The sequence below is a fragment of the Rhinopithecus bieti genome, unplaced genomic scaffold (genome assembly GCF_001698545.2).
Source record: "Rhinopithecus bieti isolate Rb0 unplaced genomic scaffold, ASM169854v2 scaffold_26813, whole genome shotgun sequence".
Lineage (NCBI taxonomy): Eukaryota > Metazoa > Chordata > Mammalia > Primates > Cercopithecidae > Rhinopithecus > Rhinopithecus bieti.
In genome coordinates, this window is record NW_016812144.1 from 248,921 (window position 1) to 266,148 (window position 17,228).

At 44.6% G+C, this 17,228-nt stretch overlaps 1 protein-coding gene across 1 annotated transcript in view; it reads right to left on the bottom strand.

Annotated features, from left to right (window-relative positions):
* Positions 1-937: 937 nt before the first annotated feature.
* The window catches only part of COPS3 (COP9 signalosome subunit 3), a 39,204-nt gene continuing 22,913 nt past the window's right edge, over positions 938-17,228 (bottom strand). The window contains exons 7-12 of the mRNA XM_017895564.1: positions 16,271-16,411; positions 14,676-14,849; positions 9,715-9,801; positions 3,036-3,149; positions 1,601-1,681; positions 938-1,270 (exon numbers count right to left, since the gene is read on the bottom strand). Coding sequence (XP_017751053.1) covers positions 1,217-1,270; positions 1,601-1,681; positions 3,036-3,149; positions 9,715-9,801; positions 14,676-14,849; positions 16,271-16,411 — 651 coding nt within the window. The 3' untranslated portion in view covers positions 938-1,216. The remainder of the gene's footprint in view (positions 1,271-1,600; positions 1,682-3,035; positions 3,150-9,714; positions 9,802-14,675; positions 14,850-16,270; positions 16,412-17,228) is intronic.

Consider the following 17,228-nt stretch of genomic DNA (forward strand, 5'->3'; position numbering starts at 1 on the left):
TTTTTTAAGGACCAAATTTGATGTGTTTTAACCTGACCACACTTTATTCTGCTCCACACGATTCCAGGGCTAAATCAGTAAATCCTAGTCCAAATTCCTGTTATAGGAGAGGCCCTGAACATAATCAAAATGAAACGATCAGTTTACCTGAAATGCTTTGAGAAGAAAAAGTAGGAAAGCCTGCCATTTGTCTCTTAAAAACTCTAAGAGGGGGAAAAAAGCCATTTTCAAGACTACAAAATTGTAGTGCACACTAAAGGTTGGAAAGCACTTTTGACATCACCTGGGCAACATGCCAAAACCGCATCTCTACAAAAAAAAAAAAAAAAAAATTAGCTGGCTGTGGTGGTGCTTGCCTGTAGTCCCAGCTACTTAGGAAGCTGAAGTGGGAGAATCACCTGAGCCTGGGAAGTTGAGGTAAGCCGTGATGGCACCATTGCACTGCAGCCTCAGTGACAGAGACCCTGTCTCCACAAAAAAAAAAAAAAAAAAAAGTGAAGCACCAATGGCATCTCATAATCCACAACTCATACTCTTACTAATAATGCATGTTAATTTTAATTTTAAAAATTAACTTATGCCTCAGGGACGCTATTCTTTGTTTTCTTTTTTTTTCCGTAAATAGAGACAGGGTTTCACTATGTTGACCAAGGTGGTCTGAATTCCTGGCCTCAAGCAATCCTGCCTCGGTCTCCCAAAGTGCTAGGATATTACAGGTGTGAGCCACTATGTCTGTCTGTCTGGCCTTTTTTTCTTTTTATTTTCTGAAGACACTGATGACAACTTTTATATTTTTTTAAGATACAAATTTGTCAATGAATAAAAAAACTTTCAGATTCAAATCTTCCAAAAATTCCTAAAATCCAGCTATTTCTGTTCACAGTGAATGTGCTTATTAAAACTTTTCAGAGGAGAAAAAAGTGATGCAGAAGACACATTAATGTTCAAGCAACTTAAAACAAAAAGGTAGATTTAATGCAATAACAATAATCTGAGGATAAATAAATCCACGACAGACTTTAAAGTTTGCAAATCTGTTTCCTTTCTTTGCAGCGAGAACGGTTTTCTGAAAGCACATAGGACTGAAGATGTCAAAACAAAACTTAATTTCTTAGTCTCCAGGTGACACAGGCTTGGTCCTCTCTGCTGCCCTCCGAACACTTGCCACTGGCCAAGATGGTAGTTTCTCTTGTTTAGCTCAGGATGGATGTTAGTTTCAAGAATAACTGGATGGTTTGTTTCCTGAATCATCTTCTTGTGAGCCCATACTCTGTAAAGGGAAAGTGAAGTTATGTATTTATGTTTGCTTTTATCGAGGGTTCCCCAGCAGCCCAAAAAGCACACCAGTTTCCCTGTCCCTCCCAGAACAAAGCCACCCTGTGAACAAGGGCAGGCAATTCCAGGAACCACCCTAAGCATCCCTAAGTGTACTTCCAGGCCATCGTTTGAAAATGCTCTCAACTAGTATTTCTCCATGACCGTACTGGTAAGGGTTTCAAGAAATATTTAGTAACCGGAAACTTAGTTCCTGTGCCTGATGTGACAACGCCCCTCCTTCTCCACCCAGCCTACTTCTTATAATAAGGGGAACCCTCATCACCTTTTGTACAAACTGAGGGTTCACTGTGATCTCCTGGTCCATGGCTTTCAGCCGCTCATCCAGCTCTATGCACTTCAGCATCTGCATGACAGGCACATTAGAAGGTGGTCAGCGGCAGGTTTAGGTCAGCTGCATCCTTTCTAACTTAGACCGTTCACAAGGGCACTGTAGGTTCACAATCTCTTGATCTGAAACCCCTGGGGCCACATGGGTTTTGGAGCCAGCGTATTTTGGACTCAGAAAGCTAATACATGTATCATATAATACCCAATATCCCACCCAGCAGGATCTAGGCAAACCTCATACTCAAACACATAGTATCGTTTGCAGGGAAACTGGAGTATATTCACACTGAGATCAATGAAGACTAGACACCATTTCAGGTGACATTTTGCCATCAAATTTAACTATGTTAAAAAAAAACATAGTTTTCTGAGATTTAATATTCAGTTAACTTCACTGCTCAGAGGTAAGTAACAGAGACCACCCACAAAATGCCCCCTTCAGCCCCCAGAATCAGGACAGCATGCCCTCAGGAGACACAGGCTGCAGCCCAGACTGTTGCCTGAAAGTGACCATCAGGGAGGGCTTTGCTCTTCTCCTCCAGCCACCCCAACTCTGCTTCTCACATAGGGAGAGATGTTTCCTGACCTCCTAACCTGGAACTCCACAGACATTTCAGCAAAAACACAAGGCTCTATGTTGTAAGTGGCCGCTGGGAATAAAGTTATACTAGGCCCTTTAAGTGTTTTCAGAGTTAAGGGAGGTTTTGATGAGCTAGCTGGGATATCTAACCCATCACTTATTTATAGCTATACAATCTGGGAAAGTTTTGATTTTTGAGACAGTCTCCCTCTGTTGCCCAGGCTGGAGTGCAGTGGCACGATCTCAGCTTACTGCAACATCTGCCTCCCAGGTTCCAAGAGATTTTCCTGCCTCAGCCTCCAGAGTAGCTGGGATTACAGGCACGCACCACAACACCCGGCTAATTTTTTATTTTTTTTTTAAGTAGAGACAGGGTTTTGCCATATTGGCCAGGCTGGTCTTGAACTCCTGACCTAGGTGATCCACCCACCTGAGCCTCCCAAAGTGTTGGTATTATAGGCGTGAGCCACCATACCCGGCCTGGAAGAGTTTTAAGCAGCCCATTCTGGGTTTATTTTGTTGTTGTTGCTTTTCTTGAGACAGAGTCTTGCTCTGTCACCCAAGCTGGAGTGCGGTGGCACAATCTCGGCTCACTGTAACCCCCATCTCCAGGGTACAAGCGATTGTCCTTAAGCAGCCCATTTTGAAATTAACTTTCTAGTAACTAAGATGTTCATAGACTAGGAACTACCTGTACTTAAAACTAAAATTATCCTGGAACACAGAAGCAGTATTTCAAATACATCTCAACCATCAATTAAAAAAATAAAAACCTGGCATTCATGTTTACCTCCTGATCAATGTTATGAAGCATGGCTGGGTTATTATATTTTTCAGGGTTATCATGGAAACTGACCATACCATCCTTCTGGTTAATACTTGCAAAAATCTCACCATCTTCTATCTACAAAACAAAACAAAACAAAATAAAACAAAACAGGAAAGCAGTTTAGACCTGAATGCTATATGAATAGTCATCCAGTATAATTAGAGAGAAGCATAGAAGGCAACATGGATATAAATAAACTTGTATATTTTTAAGTGCCATGTTTATCCAAGTATTTATTAAATACCTACTATTTGCTAGGCACCATTATCGATGCTAAGAGGTATAAAACTGATACACACGGCCGGGCGCGGTGGCTCAAACCTGTAATCCCAGCACTTTGGGAGGCCAAGACGGGCGGATCACGAGGTCAGGAGATCAAGACCATCCTGGCTAACATGGTGAAACCCCGTCTCTACTAAAAAATACAAAAAAAAATTAGCCAGGCGAGGTGGCGGGCGCCTGTAGTCCCAGCTACTCGGGAGGCTGAGGCAGGAGAATGGCGTGAACCCGGGAGGCGGAGCTTGCAGTGAGCTGAGATCCGGCCACTGCACTCCAGCCTGGGCGACAGCGAGACTCCGTCTCAAAACAAAACAAAACAAAACAAAACAAAAAAAACTGATACACACACACACAAAATCCCTGCCCTTGCATTTTTGTTATTGAGGTGAGGTTCACACAACATAATTAACCATTTAATTAAATTAATTTATTTATTTGAGATGGAGGCTCACGCTGTGCCCCAGGCTGGAGTGCAGTGGTTCGTTCTTGGCTCACTGCAACCTCTGCCTCCCGGGTTCAAGCAATTCTCCTGCCTCAGCCTCCCAAGTAACTGGAATTATAGGTGCCTGTCACCATGCCAGGCTAATTTTTTTGTTTTCTGTTTTTTTTTTGAGATGGAGTTTCGCTCTTGTTGCCCAAGCTGGAGTGCAATGGCATGATCTTCACTCACTGCAACCTCCGCCTCCTGGGTTCAAGCGATTCTCCTACCTCAGCCTCCGGAGTAGCTGGGATTACAGGCATGCGCCACCACGCCCGGCTAATTTTGTATTTTTAGTAGAGATGGGGTTTCTCCATGCTGATCAGGCTGGTCTTCAACTCCCAACCTCAGGTGATCCACCCACCTCGGCCTCCCAAAGTGCTGGGATTACAGGCATGAGCCACCGCGCCTGGCCATTTTTTTGTATTTTTAATAGACATGGGATTCACCATGTTGGCCAGGCTGGTTTTGAACTCTTAACCTCAAATGATCCACCCGCCTTGGCCTCTATTTTTAATAGACATGGGATTTCACCATGTTGGCCAGGCTGGTTTTGAACTCTTAACCTCAAGTGATCCACCCGCCCTGGCCTCCCAAAATACTGGGATTATAGGCATGGGGTGCCGCGCCTGGCCTACCATTTTAAAGTGAGCAATTAATTGGCATTTAATGCATTCTACAATGTTGTGCAACCACCATCTCTAGTTCTGGAGCATTTTCATCACCCAGAAAGAGGTCCTAGGCCCATTAGCAGTCCCTCCCCATTCCCTCCTCCTCCCAGCCCCTGGAAACCACCAATCTGTTCTTGTCTCTTATGGATTTGCCTTTTCTGGATATATGAATGGAATCATACACTATGTAATCTTTTGTGGTCTGGCTTCCCTTACCATGATGTGTTTGAGGTGTCCTTGCATTTTTCAACATCAACTGCACTGAGATATAATTTACATTGCCTTTTGTTTTTGAGATGGGGTCTCGCTGTGTCGCCCAGGCTGGAGTACAGTGGCTTGATCTCTGCTCACTGCAACCTCCACCTGCTGGGTTCAGGGGATTCTCCTGCCTCAGCCTCCTAAGTAGCTGGGACTACAGGTGCACGCCACCATGCCCAGCTAATTTTTTGTATTTTTAGTAGAGATGAAGTTTTGCCATGTTGGCCAGGCTGGGCCACTGTATTTTAAAAAGTAAAGCCTAACAGGTTTTCATTTTATCCCAGTGGAAACTATCCACTGATTCTTCAAGATAACTTTACTGCCACTGGGGATTCCAAGACAGATTCAAGGTCTATATATCATTTATTTGCATCAGTTACTGGGGATTTATTTGACTGATCCTCAAAGCCAAATCTTGCCCATGAAGTCAAAAAGTGAGATACCAATAAAAGTGCCAAACAGGTATTTAATTCCTAACAAGATGTTCCACACGGTGATAATCACTTGTCCATTTGTTAGCAGTGAAACTACTGGCCTACTCCTTTCTAGCTTTGGAAGGGATAGATGCCAGTTAGTGAAACAGCAACCAGCCCAATACATATTATATAAACTGCGGCCGGGCGCGGTGGCTCAAGCCTGTAATCCCAGCACTTTGGGAGGCCGAGACGGGCGGATCACAAGGTCAGGAGATCGAGAACATCCTGGCTAATACGGTGAAACCCCATCTCTACTAAAGAACACAAAAAACTAGCCGGGCGACGAGGCGGGCGCCTGTACTCCCACCTACTTGCGAGGCGGAGGCAGGAGAATGGCGTAAACCTGGGAGGCAGAGCTTGCAGTGAGCTGAGATCCGGCCACTGCACTCCAGCCTGGGCGACAGAGCCAGACTCCGTCTCAATAAATAAATAAATAAATAAATAAATAAATAAATAAATAAATAAATAAAATAAAATAAAATAAAATGCATAGTTCTCTATGTGATCACAGAGAGCTGCTGCTTTAAGCAGATGGAATGTACCTAAGCAAAATTTGGAGTTACCTTCACCACAGCAGCACTATTCATAATAAATAAACCAGAACTGGAAACAACCCCAATGTTTAACTATTTATTTATTTATTTATTTTTTGAGACCGAGTTTCACTCTGTTGCCCAGGCTGGAGTGCAGTGGCACGATCTCGGCTCAATGCAAGCTCTGCCTCCCAGGTTCACGCCATTCTCCTGCCTCAGCCTCCCAGTAGCTGGGACTATAGGCACCTGCCACCACGCCCAGCTAATTGTACTTTTAGTAGAGACGAGGTTTCACTGTGTTAGCCAGGATGGTCTTGATCTCCTGACCTCGTGATCTGCCTGCCTCAGCGTCCCAAAGTGCTGGAATTATAGGCGTGAACCATCTCACCCGGCCTATTTATTTTTTTTGAGATAGAGTTTCGCTCCTGTCACCCAGGCTGGAGTGCAATGGCATGATCTCCAGTCACTGCAACCTCCGCCTCCTGGGTTCGAGCAATTCTCCAGCCTCAGTCTCCCAAGTAGCTGGGGTTACAGGTACCCACCACCACGCCCAGCTAATTTTTTTTTGTATTTTCAGTAGAGACAGGGTTTCACCATGTTGGCCAGGCTGATCTTGAACTCCTGACCTCAGGTGATCCGCCTGCCTCAGCCTCCCAAAGTGCTGGGATTACAGGCACCACGCCCACCCTGTCCAACTAATTAAAATGGAAAGGTGTATCAAACACTGGAACATTGTAGCCCTGAAAATGAACTATGGCTACATACAGCATCACACATGACTCTCACAATGCTGAGTCAAAAAACTAGATCCCCAGAAAGTATGTGCTGTATGTTTCCTTCTACATTAAGCTCAGAAACAAACACAACTAAAATGGGATGTTAGAAGTCAGGATGGGAACGACCTTTCTAGAGAGGCACAGAGCTAGAAGCAGACATGAGGGATTATTTTCTATGGTGCTGGTCATATTCTGTTCCTTCTTCTAGGTGTTGGAATCTTTGTGAAAATGTGTTTAGTCATACAGTTAAGTGTACTTTTCCAATGTTTACTTTAAAAAAAGAAAAAAAAAAACCCTGCCCTCACAGACCTTTCATTCCAGGAGAAGGGTTTCTAAAGCCTGGCAGTTCTGACATTTGGGAGCATATAATGCTTTGGTGTGTGGGCTGTCCTGGGTACTATAGGATGCTTAGCAGCATCCCTGGCCTGTATCCATTCGATGCCAGTTGCACCCCTATCTATGAAAACCAAAACTGCCTCCAGATGTTGCCTAATGTCTCCTGGAAGACAAAATCACCCTCAGAGGAGAACCACTGCTCCAGAGCCTGTCAGGGTGTCTGGGCTGGTTAAGCAGGGTTCAAAACTCACAACCACTTTGACCCCTCAACGCATTGCTAGCTTATATGTCCTGTCTGGTGTCATAACCACTCATGTATTTCTTCTCACTCACCACTGAAGAGGGAATTTCTTGGGGAAAGAGTCTATAGCTTACTTATTCTGTGCAACCCCTGTGGGGTTACCAAGATGCTCTTAGCAGACACAAGTCATAGAGGTATGATTTTGTTTGGTGTGTACATGTTTTGAGTGGTAGGTTGAAGCAAAAAACCCTTTAGAACACTTGTAAATTGAACTATCAAAATGAAATACTGAGCTGGGTGCAGTGGCTGGATCCAGCTGTAATCCCAGCACTTTGGGAGGCCAAGGTGGGAAGGTCACTTGAAGCTGGAAGTCTCAAGTTATGCCTGGCCAACATAATGAGACCCTGTCTCTACAAACAATTTAAAAATTAGCTGGGTGTGGTGGCACACATCTGTAGTCCCAGCTACTTGGGAGGCTGAGGTGAGAGGATCATTTAAGCCTAGGCATTCAAGGCTGCAGTGAGCCATGATTACGCCACTGCACTCCAGCCTGGGCAACACAGCAAGACCTTGTCTCAATCAATCAATCAATCAATCAAAATACGGTACTCTGTTATCACAAGGGAAACTAGTTTTATTACTCCTAATTCTGAAATCATACAGGGGGTCATATGATGCTTTGCCTGTCCTGAGCTGAGGACACAGGTTTTCAGTGAACTAAAACCAGATCAGAACTATATACTTATGTAACTGAATAGGTAGGTAGATTACAATACATCACTGTGGCGGGTTATCATATAGTCATTTAAATGATGCTTATCCAAATTGGGAGTGGATGCCTGGTTGGGGTGGGGCTGAGTGGGGAAATGCAACTGGGAGGTGATAAAGAGGGAGTGTCAGGGCGCTGGTGCTATTTCATTTCCTAAGCTGGGTGGCAAGTCCATGGGTGTGTGCTCTGGCCTCCTTTATGTCAGTGCTGTTCAGTGTAATAATCATCATGGACCAAAACCCTCAGCGAGGGAAGAGGCTGAGTCAGAATGTCAGTCAATGATGTCACTAAGCACACTGTAGTTCAGCAAACATTGTTCAGCAAGATTTCTTTTTTTTTTTTTTTTTTTTTTGAGACGGAGTCTCGCTCTGTCGCCCAGGCTGGAGTGCAGTGGCGCGATCTTGGCTCACTGCAAGCTCCGCCTCCCGGGTTCCCGCCATTCTCCCGCCTCAGCCTCTGAGTAGCTGGGACTACAGGTGCCCGCCACCGCGCCCGGCTAGTTTTTTGTATTTTTAGTACAGATGGGGTTTCACCGTGTTAGCCAAGAGGGTCTCGATCTCCTGACCTCGTGATCCACCCGCCTCGGCCTCCCAAAGTGCTGGGATTACAGGCTTGAGCCACCGCGCCCGGCCATCAGCAAGATTTCTTGCTGCAGCAGTTGGCTGATGTACGTACTGGCAAAAGCTTGTGATCTCATCACAGATAAGCAGAGAAAGTAGCCCTACGTTATACCTCTTCGTATACCCAAAATATTTCATGAGTGTTATAAGGTTTACAAAAATTCTGATCATGAAAATATGTAAATATAGGCACCTATAATACCAGCTACTTGGGAAGCTGAGACAGGAGAATTGCTTGAACCCTGGAGGCAGGGATTGCAGTGAGCTGAGATCACACCACTGCACTCCAGCCTGGGCAACAGAGAGTCCGTCTCAAAATGAAATAAAATAGAAAATAATGAGTACAGGGCTGGGTGCAGTGGCTCACACATGTAATCCCAACAATTTGGGAGGCCCAGGAAGGCAGACCAAGCCTAGGAGTTCAAGCCCAGCCTGGGCAACATGGAGAAACCCCATTTCTTCAAAAAAAAAATACAAGAATTAGTCAGGCATGGTGGCACATGTCTGTAGTCCCAGCTACTTGGGAGGCTGAGATGGGCGGATTACTTAAACCCAGGGAATTGAGGCTGCAGTGAGCCAAGACTGTGCCACTGCACTCAAGCCTGGGAAACAAAATGAAGCTATCTCAAAAAAAAAAAAAAAAAAAAAAAAAAAAAAAAAAAAAAAAAGGAGCACAAATAGGATACAAGCCTGGTATGTATATCATATGAGCACACCAAAACTAGAAACCATATGGACTATAAGGAAATAGACCAAATTGTCAATAGTGGTTGACTTTGGAGGTTCCCTAGCTTTTCTCCTTTTTAATAGTTTCCACAATGAACATCTGTTACAGGAACAAAAATCCAGTAATTAATTTTAAAGAAATGAAAATCCAGGCCAGGCACAGTGGCTCATGCCTATAATCCCAGCACTTTGCGAGGCCGAGGCAGGCAGATCATGAGGTCAGGAGTTCGAGACCAGCCTGACCAACATGGTGAAACCCCGTCTCTACTAAAAATACAAAAAATTAGCCGGCCGTGGTGGTGCATGCCTGTAGTCCCAGCTCTCGGGAGGCTAAAGCAAGAGAATCACTTGAATTCGGGACGTGGAGGTTGCAGTGAGCCGAGACTGCGCAACTACACTCCAGCCTGGCGACAGAGCGAGACTTCATCTCAAAAAAATAAAAAAAAAGAAAAGAAAAGAAAAAGAAAATACACTTACCATGTGCAGAACATATTTTTCTGCCTCCTGAGGTCCAGATAACTGCACGCGACTTGCCATATCTTGTAATGACAGAGTTAAAAAGGTCTGAAAGAAGCAGAATTAGTCACAGGTAGAAATAACGAAGGAAAGACATTTTATTAAAATGTGTACAGAGCGGCCAGGCGCGGTGGCTCACGCCTGTAATCCCAGCATTTTGGGAGGCCAAGGCAGGTAGATCACGAGGTCAGAAGATCAAGACCATGCTGGCTAACACAGTGAAACCCCGTCTCTACTAAAAATACAAAAAAGAGGGGCCAGGCGTGGTGGCTCACGTCTGTAATCCAAGCACTTTGGGAGGCCAAGCTGGGCAGATCATGAAGTCAGCAGATAGAGACCATCGTGGCTAACAAGGTGAAACCCCGTCTCTACTAAAGATACAAAAAATTAGCCAGTATGGTGGCACATGCCTCTAGTCCCAGCTACTTAGGAGGCTGAGGCAAGAGAATCAGAGAATTGCTTGAACCCAGGAGATGGAGGTTGCAGTGAGCCGAGATTGCACCACTGCTCTCCAGCCTGGACGACAGAACAAGACTCTATCTCAAAAAAAAAAAAAGGAAAAAAGTGTACAGAGCTCTTCCCATTGATGTACAGAATAAATCTGTGGAGATGACTTAAAACTGATGGGCCGGGTATGGTGGCTCACGCCTGTAATCCCAGCACTTTGGGAGGCCAAGGCGGGTGGATCACTTGACATCAAAAGTTCAAGACCAGCCTGGCCAACATAGTGAGCCTCCACCTCTATTAAAAATGCAAAAATTAGCTGGGTGTGGTGGCAGGCACCTGTAATCCCAGCTACTCAGGGGGCTGAGGCAGGAGAATTGCTTAAACTTGGGAGGTGGAGGTTGCAGCGAGCCGAGATCACGCCACTGCACTCCAGCCTGGGCGACAGAGTGAGACTCCATCTCAAAAAAAAAATAAATAAGAATAAAAACTGATAAACCCAGTGGTTTGTCATCAATTTCCTAGAGGAGTAATGAAAAATGATTAATTTTATATATATATGTAAACTGGAAAGGAATCCTAGGTATGTACATCATTATGAAGATTTTCATTTTTGAATTTTGTATTAAACGTATCATCTATTAAATATAATTGAAAAAATAACACTCATCATTCAAAATTCAAAGTACACATTTTTAAACAAATGGGGGAATTAAATAAAAGAGGCTGCACACTTGTGCTACATGAGGGAAGCCAGTGTTTACCACTGCTGTCTTAGGATCTCATGAAAATGACCCCATTCAGAAACACATTAAAAGAGCTCTATTCTTAATGGCAGCTGGCAACATTTACAACAATGGCATTTTCAGAGATGGGCATATTAAAGCCCTTATCTTGAAAATTCCTTTTTTTTTTTTTTTTTTAAGAGATGGAGTCTTGCTCTGTTGCCCAGGCTAGAGTGCAGAGGTGCAATCGTAGTTCACAGCAGCTCAAGGGAACCTCCCGTTTCAGCCTTCTGAGTAGCTGAGACTACAGGTGTGCACCACTGTGCCCAGTTTATTTTACTTTTTTATTTTTTGTAGAGACGGGATCTTACTTAGTTGCTCAGACTGGTTTCAAGCTCCTGGTTTCAAGCTATCCTCCCACCTCAGCTCCCCAAAGTGCTGGAAGTACAGGGGTAAGCCACTGTGCCTGGCCATAAATTCTTGATGAGCCAATAATTTTAAAACCTACATATACTTTAGTTCAGAGAATAGTACCCAAGAAACTGAAATTATTGCTAACTTTAAGAAGTACACGAGTAGTTTAACACAAACGAAGACTCAAAAGTCAACATTCTAGCCTGGCCAACACAGTGGGATCCCATCTCTACAAAAAACCTAAAAGTAGGCCAGACGCTGTGGCTCATCATGCCTGTAATCTTAGCACTTTGGGAGGCCGAAGTGGGCAGATCACTTGAAGTCAGGAGTTCCAGACCATGCTGGCCAACATGGTGAAACCCCGTCTCTACTAAAAATACAAAAATTAGCCAGGTGTGGTGGTGTGCACCTGTAGTCCCAGCTACTTGGGAGGTTGAGGCAGGAGAATCGCTTGACCCAGGAGGCAGAGGCTGTGGTGAGCCAAGAACACACCACTGCACTCCAGCCTGGGCAATACAGCAAGACGCGGTCTCAGAAAAAAAAAAAAAAAAGCAGGGTCAAGAATAGAACATAGAGTATGACCCCAATTACATATAATTGGGGGACACTATGCATACATGTAGAAAAGAAACAGAGAAGAGGAACCTAGAAAAACATTTACTAAAATGTTAACACAAAGTAATATTTCAATGTCAGAAGTGGGAGATTTAACCCACCCCTAGTTGCCTTCCATCCCAGCCATGCCATCACCTACTGATACAGTCTACCTGTTAAGGCTTCTTTGGATTTTCTAGTAAGAAAACTTGGCTAGAAAAATCCTTTGATGTTTCCCCCTTCTTTTCATTCTAGCACTGGGACATCATGCCAAAAATGGAGCAGCCACTATCACAGATATAACCTTCTGACTAGCTATGTACTTTTTTTTTTTTTTTGAGACGGAGTCTCTCTCTGTCGCCCAAGCTGGAGTGCAGTGGCCGGACCTCAGCTCACTGCAAGCTCCGCCTCCCGGGTTCACGCCATTCTCCTGCCTCAGCCTCCCGAGTAGCTGGGACTACAGGTGCCCGCCACCTCGCCCAGCTAGTTTTTTGTACTTTTAGTAGAGACGGGGTTTCACCGTGTTAGCCAGGATAGTCTCGATCTCCTGACCTCGTGATCCGCCCGTCTCGGCCTCCCAAAGTGCTGGGATTACAGGCGTGAGCCACCGCGCCCGGCCTAGCTATGTACTTTAAAGACACGGTTCCTGCCCACCATACCTTATGGTAGCCCTTCCCAGGTCCCTTCAGCAGGCAGTGCTTGTGAGCTCAGTGTACCACAATCCACCACTTCGTGTCAACACACAAAGGACCCAGGACCTTGATGACTTTGTAAGTCACCGCCCCAGCCCTGGAAAGACCATTTCAAGTTGAGACTCTTCCTGTTTGATCAAAAAAAAAATTTTTTTTTTTTTTTTTGAGATGGAGTCTCACTCTATCGCCTGGACTGGAGTGCAGTGGTGCAATCTCGGCTCAATGCAACCTCTATCTCCTAAATTCAAATGATACTCCTGCCTCGGTCTTCCGAGTAGCTAGGATTACAGGTATGTGCCACCACACCCAGCTAATTTTTGAAACTGTTATTTAATTTTCATTTACTATTTTGCAATTTAACATCTTTTGTAACATGTACTATCTTCTATGTTTGTTAGCATTTGGGTTCTTTTATCTAAACCTCAATTACTAGTCACAAACAGAGTGCAGCTGTTTTTTAATGGCTACCTCTTGGTAGGGAACGACAGAAATGTACTTAGTATGGTTCTGTTGGCACTTGGGCCAAAAAGAAAATTTCACAGAGAGAATTAGGCTGCTTGTTATTTAAGTCTCTTAGATCCTGGTCTTTTAAACCTGTAGGTCAAGGTTTTTCTGGCTCACAAATTACACTGGTTTTGATCTTTGAGTTGATTTCTCTTTCATGTTCTTCATTTTTCTCTCATAAATTAACTTTTTACAAATTCACTACTGATTTCCTTCTGTTAGGAAGCTATGGGTAGTCTTTCTAGAGCATTTGGAAGGATTCTATTTCTTGGCCATTGACCCTCTCCTCACCTTCCTTCCTCTTCTCCTTAGGATCCTTTATCCTTGTATAAGGTCTGCCCACCTCAACAGCCACTGGGCTAGGGGAAGTCACCTCTCCCCTAAGTCCTCACATAGCCAAATCCATCAGCCTTTTCCATTGCTGGGTAGCCTAGCAACAAACAGCCCCTATTCTGGTTCCTTGGCTTTTCCCCAACCATCCATCACCATGGCTGACACAAGGCAAAGGATGTGCACAGGAACAGATGTGCCGTGTTCTCAGCAGCTGTGAACCATGCATCTCTGTTCAGACTTCTCAAGAGAAAAAAGCAATCCTCTATTTGTTGAGCTATAGGATTCCTGTAATTTGCAGCCTATACCTTCCTAAAACACAAAATATTTCATTTTCATTATTTTCTGTACTGTTTGAACATTTGATATTAAGCACATTTTCTATAGTCAAAACCCAGCACGTTATTTTCATCTTGAAAATAAAAATTATATAATTGGCTTACATCCTAGAAGTCAATTGCACAAAGTTTGTACAACCCTGGCCTAAATGGTAATGTCCAAGTAGTACTATGTTCACATAAGATGTTCTCATTGGCCAGGCGCAGTGGCTCATGTCTGTAATCCCAGTACTTTCAGAGGCCAAGGCAGGTGGATCACATGAGGACAGGAGCTCGAGACAAGCCTGGCCAACATAGTGAAACCTTGTCTCTACAAAAAATACAAAGTATTAGTTGGACGTGGTGGCTCACACCTGTGGTCCCAGCTGCTTGGGAGGCTGAGGTGGGCAGATCACTTGAGCTCAGGAGACAGAGGTTGCAATGAGACAAGATCACGCCACTGCACTCCAGCCTGGGCAACAGAGCAAGGCACTGTGTCAAGGGGGAGAAAAAAAAAAGATATCTTATAGAGATCAGCACAGCCAGACAGGTTGCAAGGCTGGTCACAACGCATTGAAGTCTGCATCACTAGCATCCCTCATCTGCCCTGCTGGAGCTGCTGACCTCTCTGATGCTGCCTTTCACTGTCTCCCAATGTAGCCGTGTCTCCTATCTTTCTTCCTCTTCACCTGCTCCAAATATCCTGATCTAGCCCTGAAAAGACCAAAGGTATAAATCAAATTCTTTCTAAGAAGCCAATTACAAGAGAGTTCTCTCTCAGCACAGAAATCCTGCCATGCTTTATCCCTGTACCTGCTTCCTCAGCTCTGAAAAGGGAGAGAAAGGGAAACATGGCCCCCAGGGTGTCAGGAGCTGCCCTGTGAAGGTGGCGCTTTCCTCACCTTTGTTAGCCTCTGAATATTCTTCTTATAAAGAGATGACAAGCATTGCTTCACCAGTCCCATGTTGTTATCACGAGTGAAAGTTTCACTGTGCTTATTCACCAGGTTTCGGAGTTCTGAGGGGTTGTTGGTTGAATACACTTGTGCTAACTCGTGGTATGCATTGCTAAGAGGCTAAAGATGCAAAGGAGGGAAAAAATCAGATTAGAACTTCAGAAGAGGCCAGGCGTGGTGACTCACGCCTGTAGTCTCAACACTTTGGGAGGCCGAGGCAGGCGGATCACCTGAGGTTCGGAAGTTCAAGACCAGCCTGACCAACCTGAAGAAACCCCGTCTCTACTAAAAGTACAAAATTAGCTGGGTGTGGTAGCACATGCCTGTAATCCCAGCTACTTGGGAGGCTGAGGCAGAAGAATCGATTGAACACGGGAGGCAGAGGTTGTGGTGAGCCGAGATCATGCCACTGCACTCCAGCCTGGGAGACAAAAGAAAACTCTGCCTCAAAAAAAAAAAGAAAAAAATTTCCAAAGACTCAAATGTGTATAGGAAGCAAAAACACACTTACATACTATTTTTTAAACAAGTATATCCCATGTTGTAACAACACACTGTTACCCTACAAATTATAATTTACCCAAAGCAAATGCCTGGTTTTTAAGACCAAGTGGAGTAATTTATTTTCAACAAAATTTTGTAGTACAGATCAAGTAGTAACACAGCAGGTGAAAACCCACTGAATTTAGTGAAGGCACACGTCTTTATCAGTGGTTCTGTTTTTCTACTGATAAATCATATAGACAAGAAAGGAGTCAAAACATTCATCATTCCCAACTCTCCCTCTCTCTTTCTCACACCTCACCAGATGCAATGGGACAATCTGCTACTTCCGCTAGCAAGAAAGAAGACGGGACCAGGTGCCACGGCTCATGCCTGTAATCCCAGCACTTTGGGAGGCTGAGGCGGGTGGATCACGAGGTCAGGAGATCAAGGCCATCCTGGCTAACACGGTGAAACCCTGTCTCCACTAAAAATACAAAAAATTAGCTGGGTGTGGTGGCACACGCCTGTAGTTCCAGCTACTCAGGAGGTTGAGGCAGGAGAATCGCTTGAATCCGGGAGGCAGAGGTTGCAGTGAGCTGAGATCACACCACTGCACTCCAGCCTGGGTGACAGAGTGAGACCCCATCTCAAAAAAAAAAAAAAAGAAATAAAACAAAATAAAGGTCAGGCTCAGTGGCACACACCTGAAATCCCAGCACTATGGGAGGCAGAGGCAGAAGGACTGCTTGAGGCCAGGAGTTCAAGACCAACCTGGCCAACACAGCAAGACTCTGTCTCTGGGGGAAAAAAAAAATCAACTGTTACAGGAGCTTAAACATCTACAGCTGTAAGTACCTAGAGCACAAGTTTGAAAACGGGTTCCTGAGAAATATTCCATCTCAATCAGGTTATGAGAATGTCTGCTAATCTGAAGCTGTTAGGAGAACTAAATCACTATAAAACCAAGTTACAGAACTGTATCATTGCAATTTCTTGATATACTCAACATGCTCACGTAAGAAATCAGTTTTATGTAAAAAAAAAAAAAAACTTACCTTAATGAATCTACCCACAATTTGAGATGTATATTTTGGTAGCTGTTGTACTTTGCCAAGTAATATCAAAGACACTAAAATATACTTTTTATATGATTCCAACATGATATGACTGACTGCCATGGCAGGAGTAGTTATAGCCTAGGCAAAAGAAGAATGCTTACTGTAAAGAGAACATACCACAGTAGCAAACAGCAATCAGCCACATGTATCACATTAATTATAAATCAGTAATACTTTTTAAACGTCCCATTATTTTTATAACAGCCTTGAGATATAATTCATTTTATTTTATTTTAACTAATTAATTTATTTTTTAGAGACAGGGTCTCACTCTGTCATCTAGGTTGGAGCGCAGTGATATAATTATGGCTGACTGCACCCTCAAACTCCTTGGGTTCAAGCGATCTGCCTGCCTCAGCTTCCTGAGTACCTGGGACTATAGGCATGGGCCACCATGCTTGACTAATTTTAAAATTTTTGGGCCGGGCGCGATGGCTCACGCCTGTAATCCCAGCACTTTGGGAGGCCGAGACGGGCGGATCACGAGGTCAGGAGATCAAGATCATCCTGGCTAACATGGTGAAACCCCGTCTCTACTAAAAAATACAAAAAAACAACTAGCCGGGCGAGGTGGCGGGCGCCTGTAGTCCCAGCTACTCGGGAGGCTGAGGCAGGAGAATGGCGTACACCCGGGAGGCGGAGCCTGCAGTGAGCTGAGATCCGGCCACTGCACTCCAGCCCGGGCGACAGAGCGAGACTCTGTCTCAAAACAAACAAACAAACAAACAAACAAACAAACAAACAAGCAGGGCGAGGTGGCGGGCACCTGTAGTCCCAGCTACTCGGGAGGCTGAGGCAAAAGAATGGCGTAAACCCAGGAGGCGGAGCCTGCAGTGAGCTGAGATGCGGCCACTGCACTCCAGCCTGGGCGACAGAGCGAGACTCTGTCTCAAAA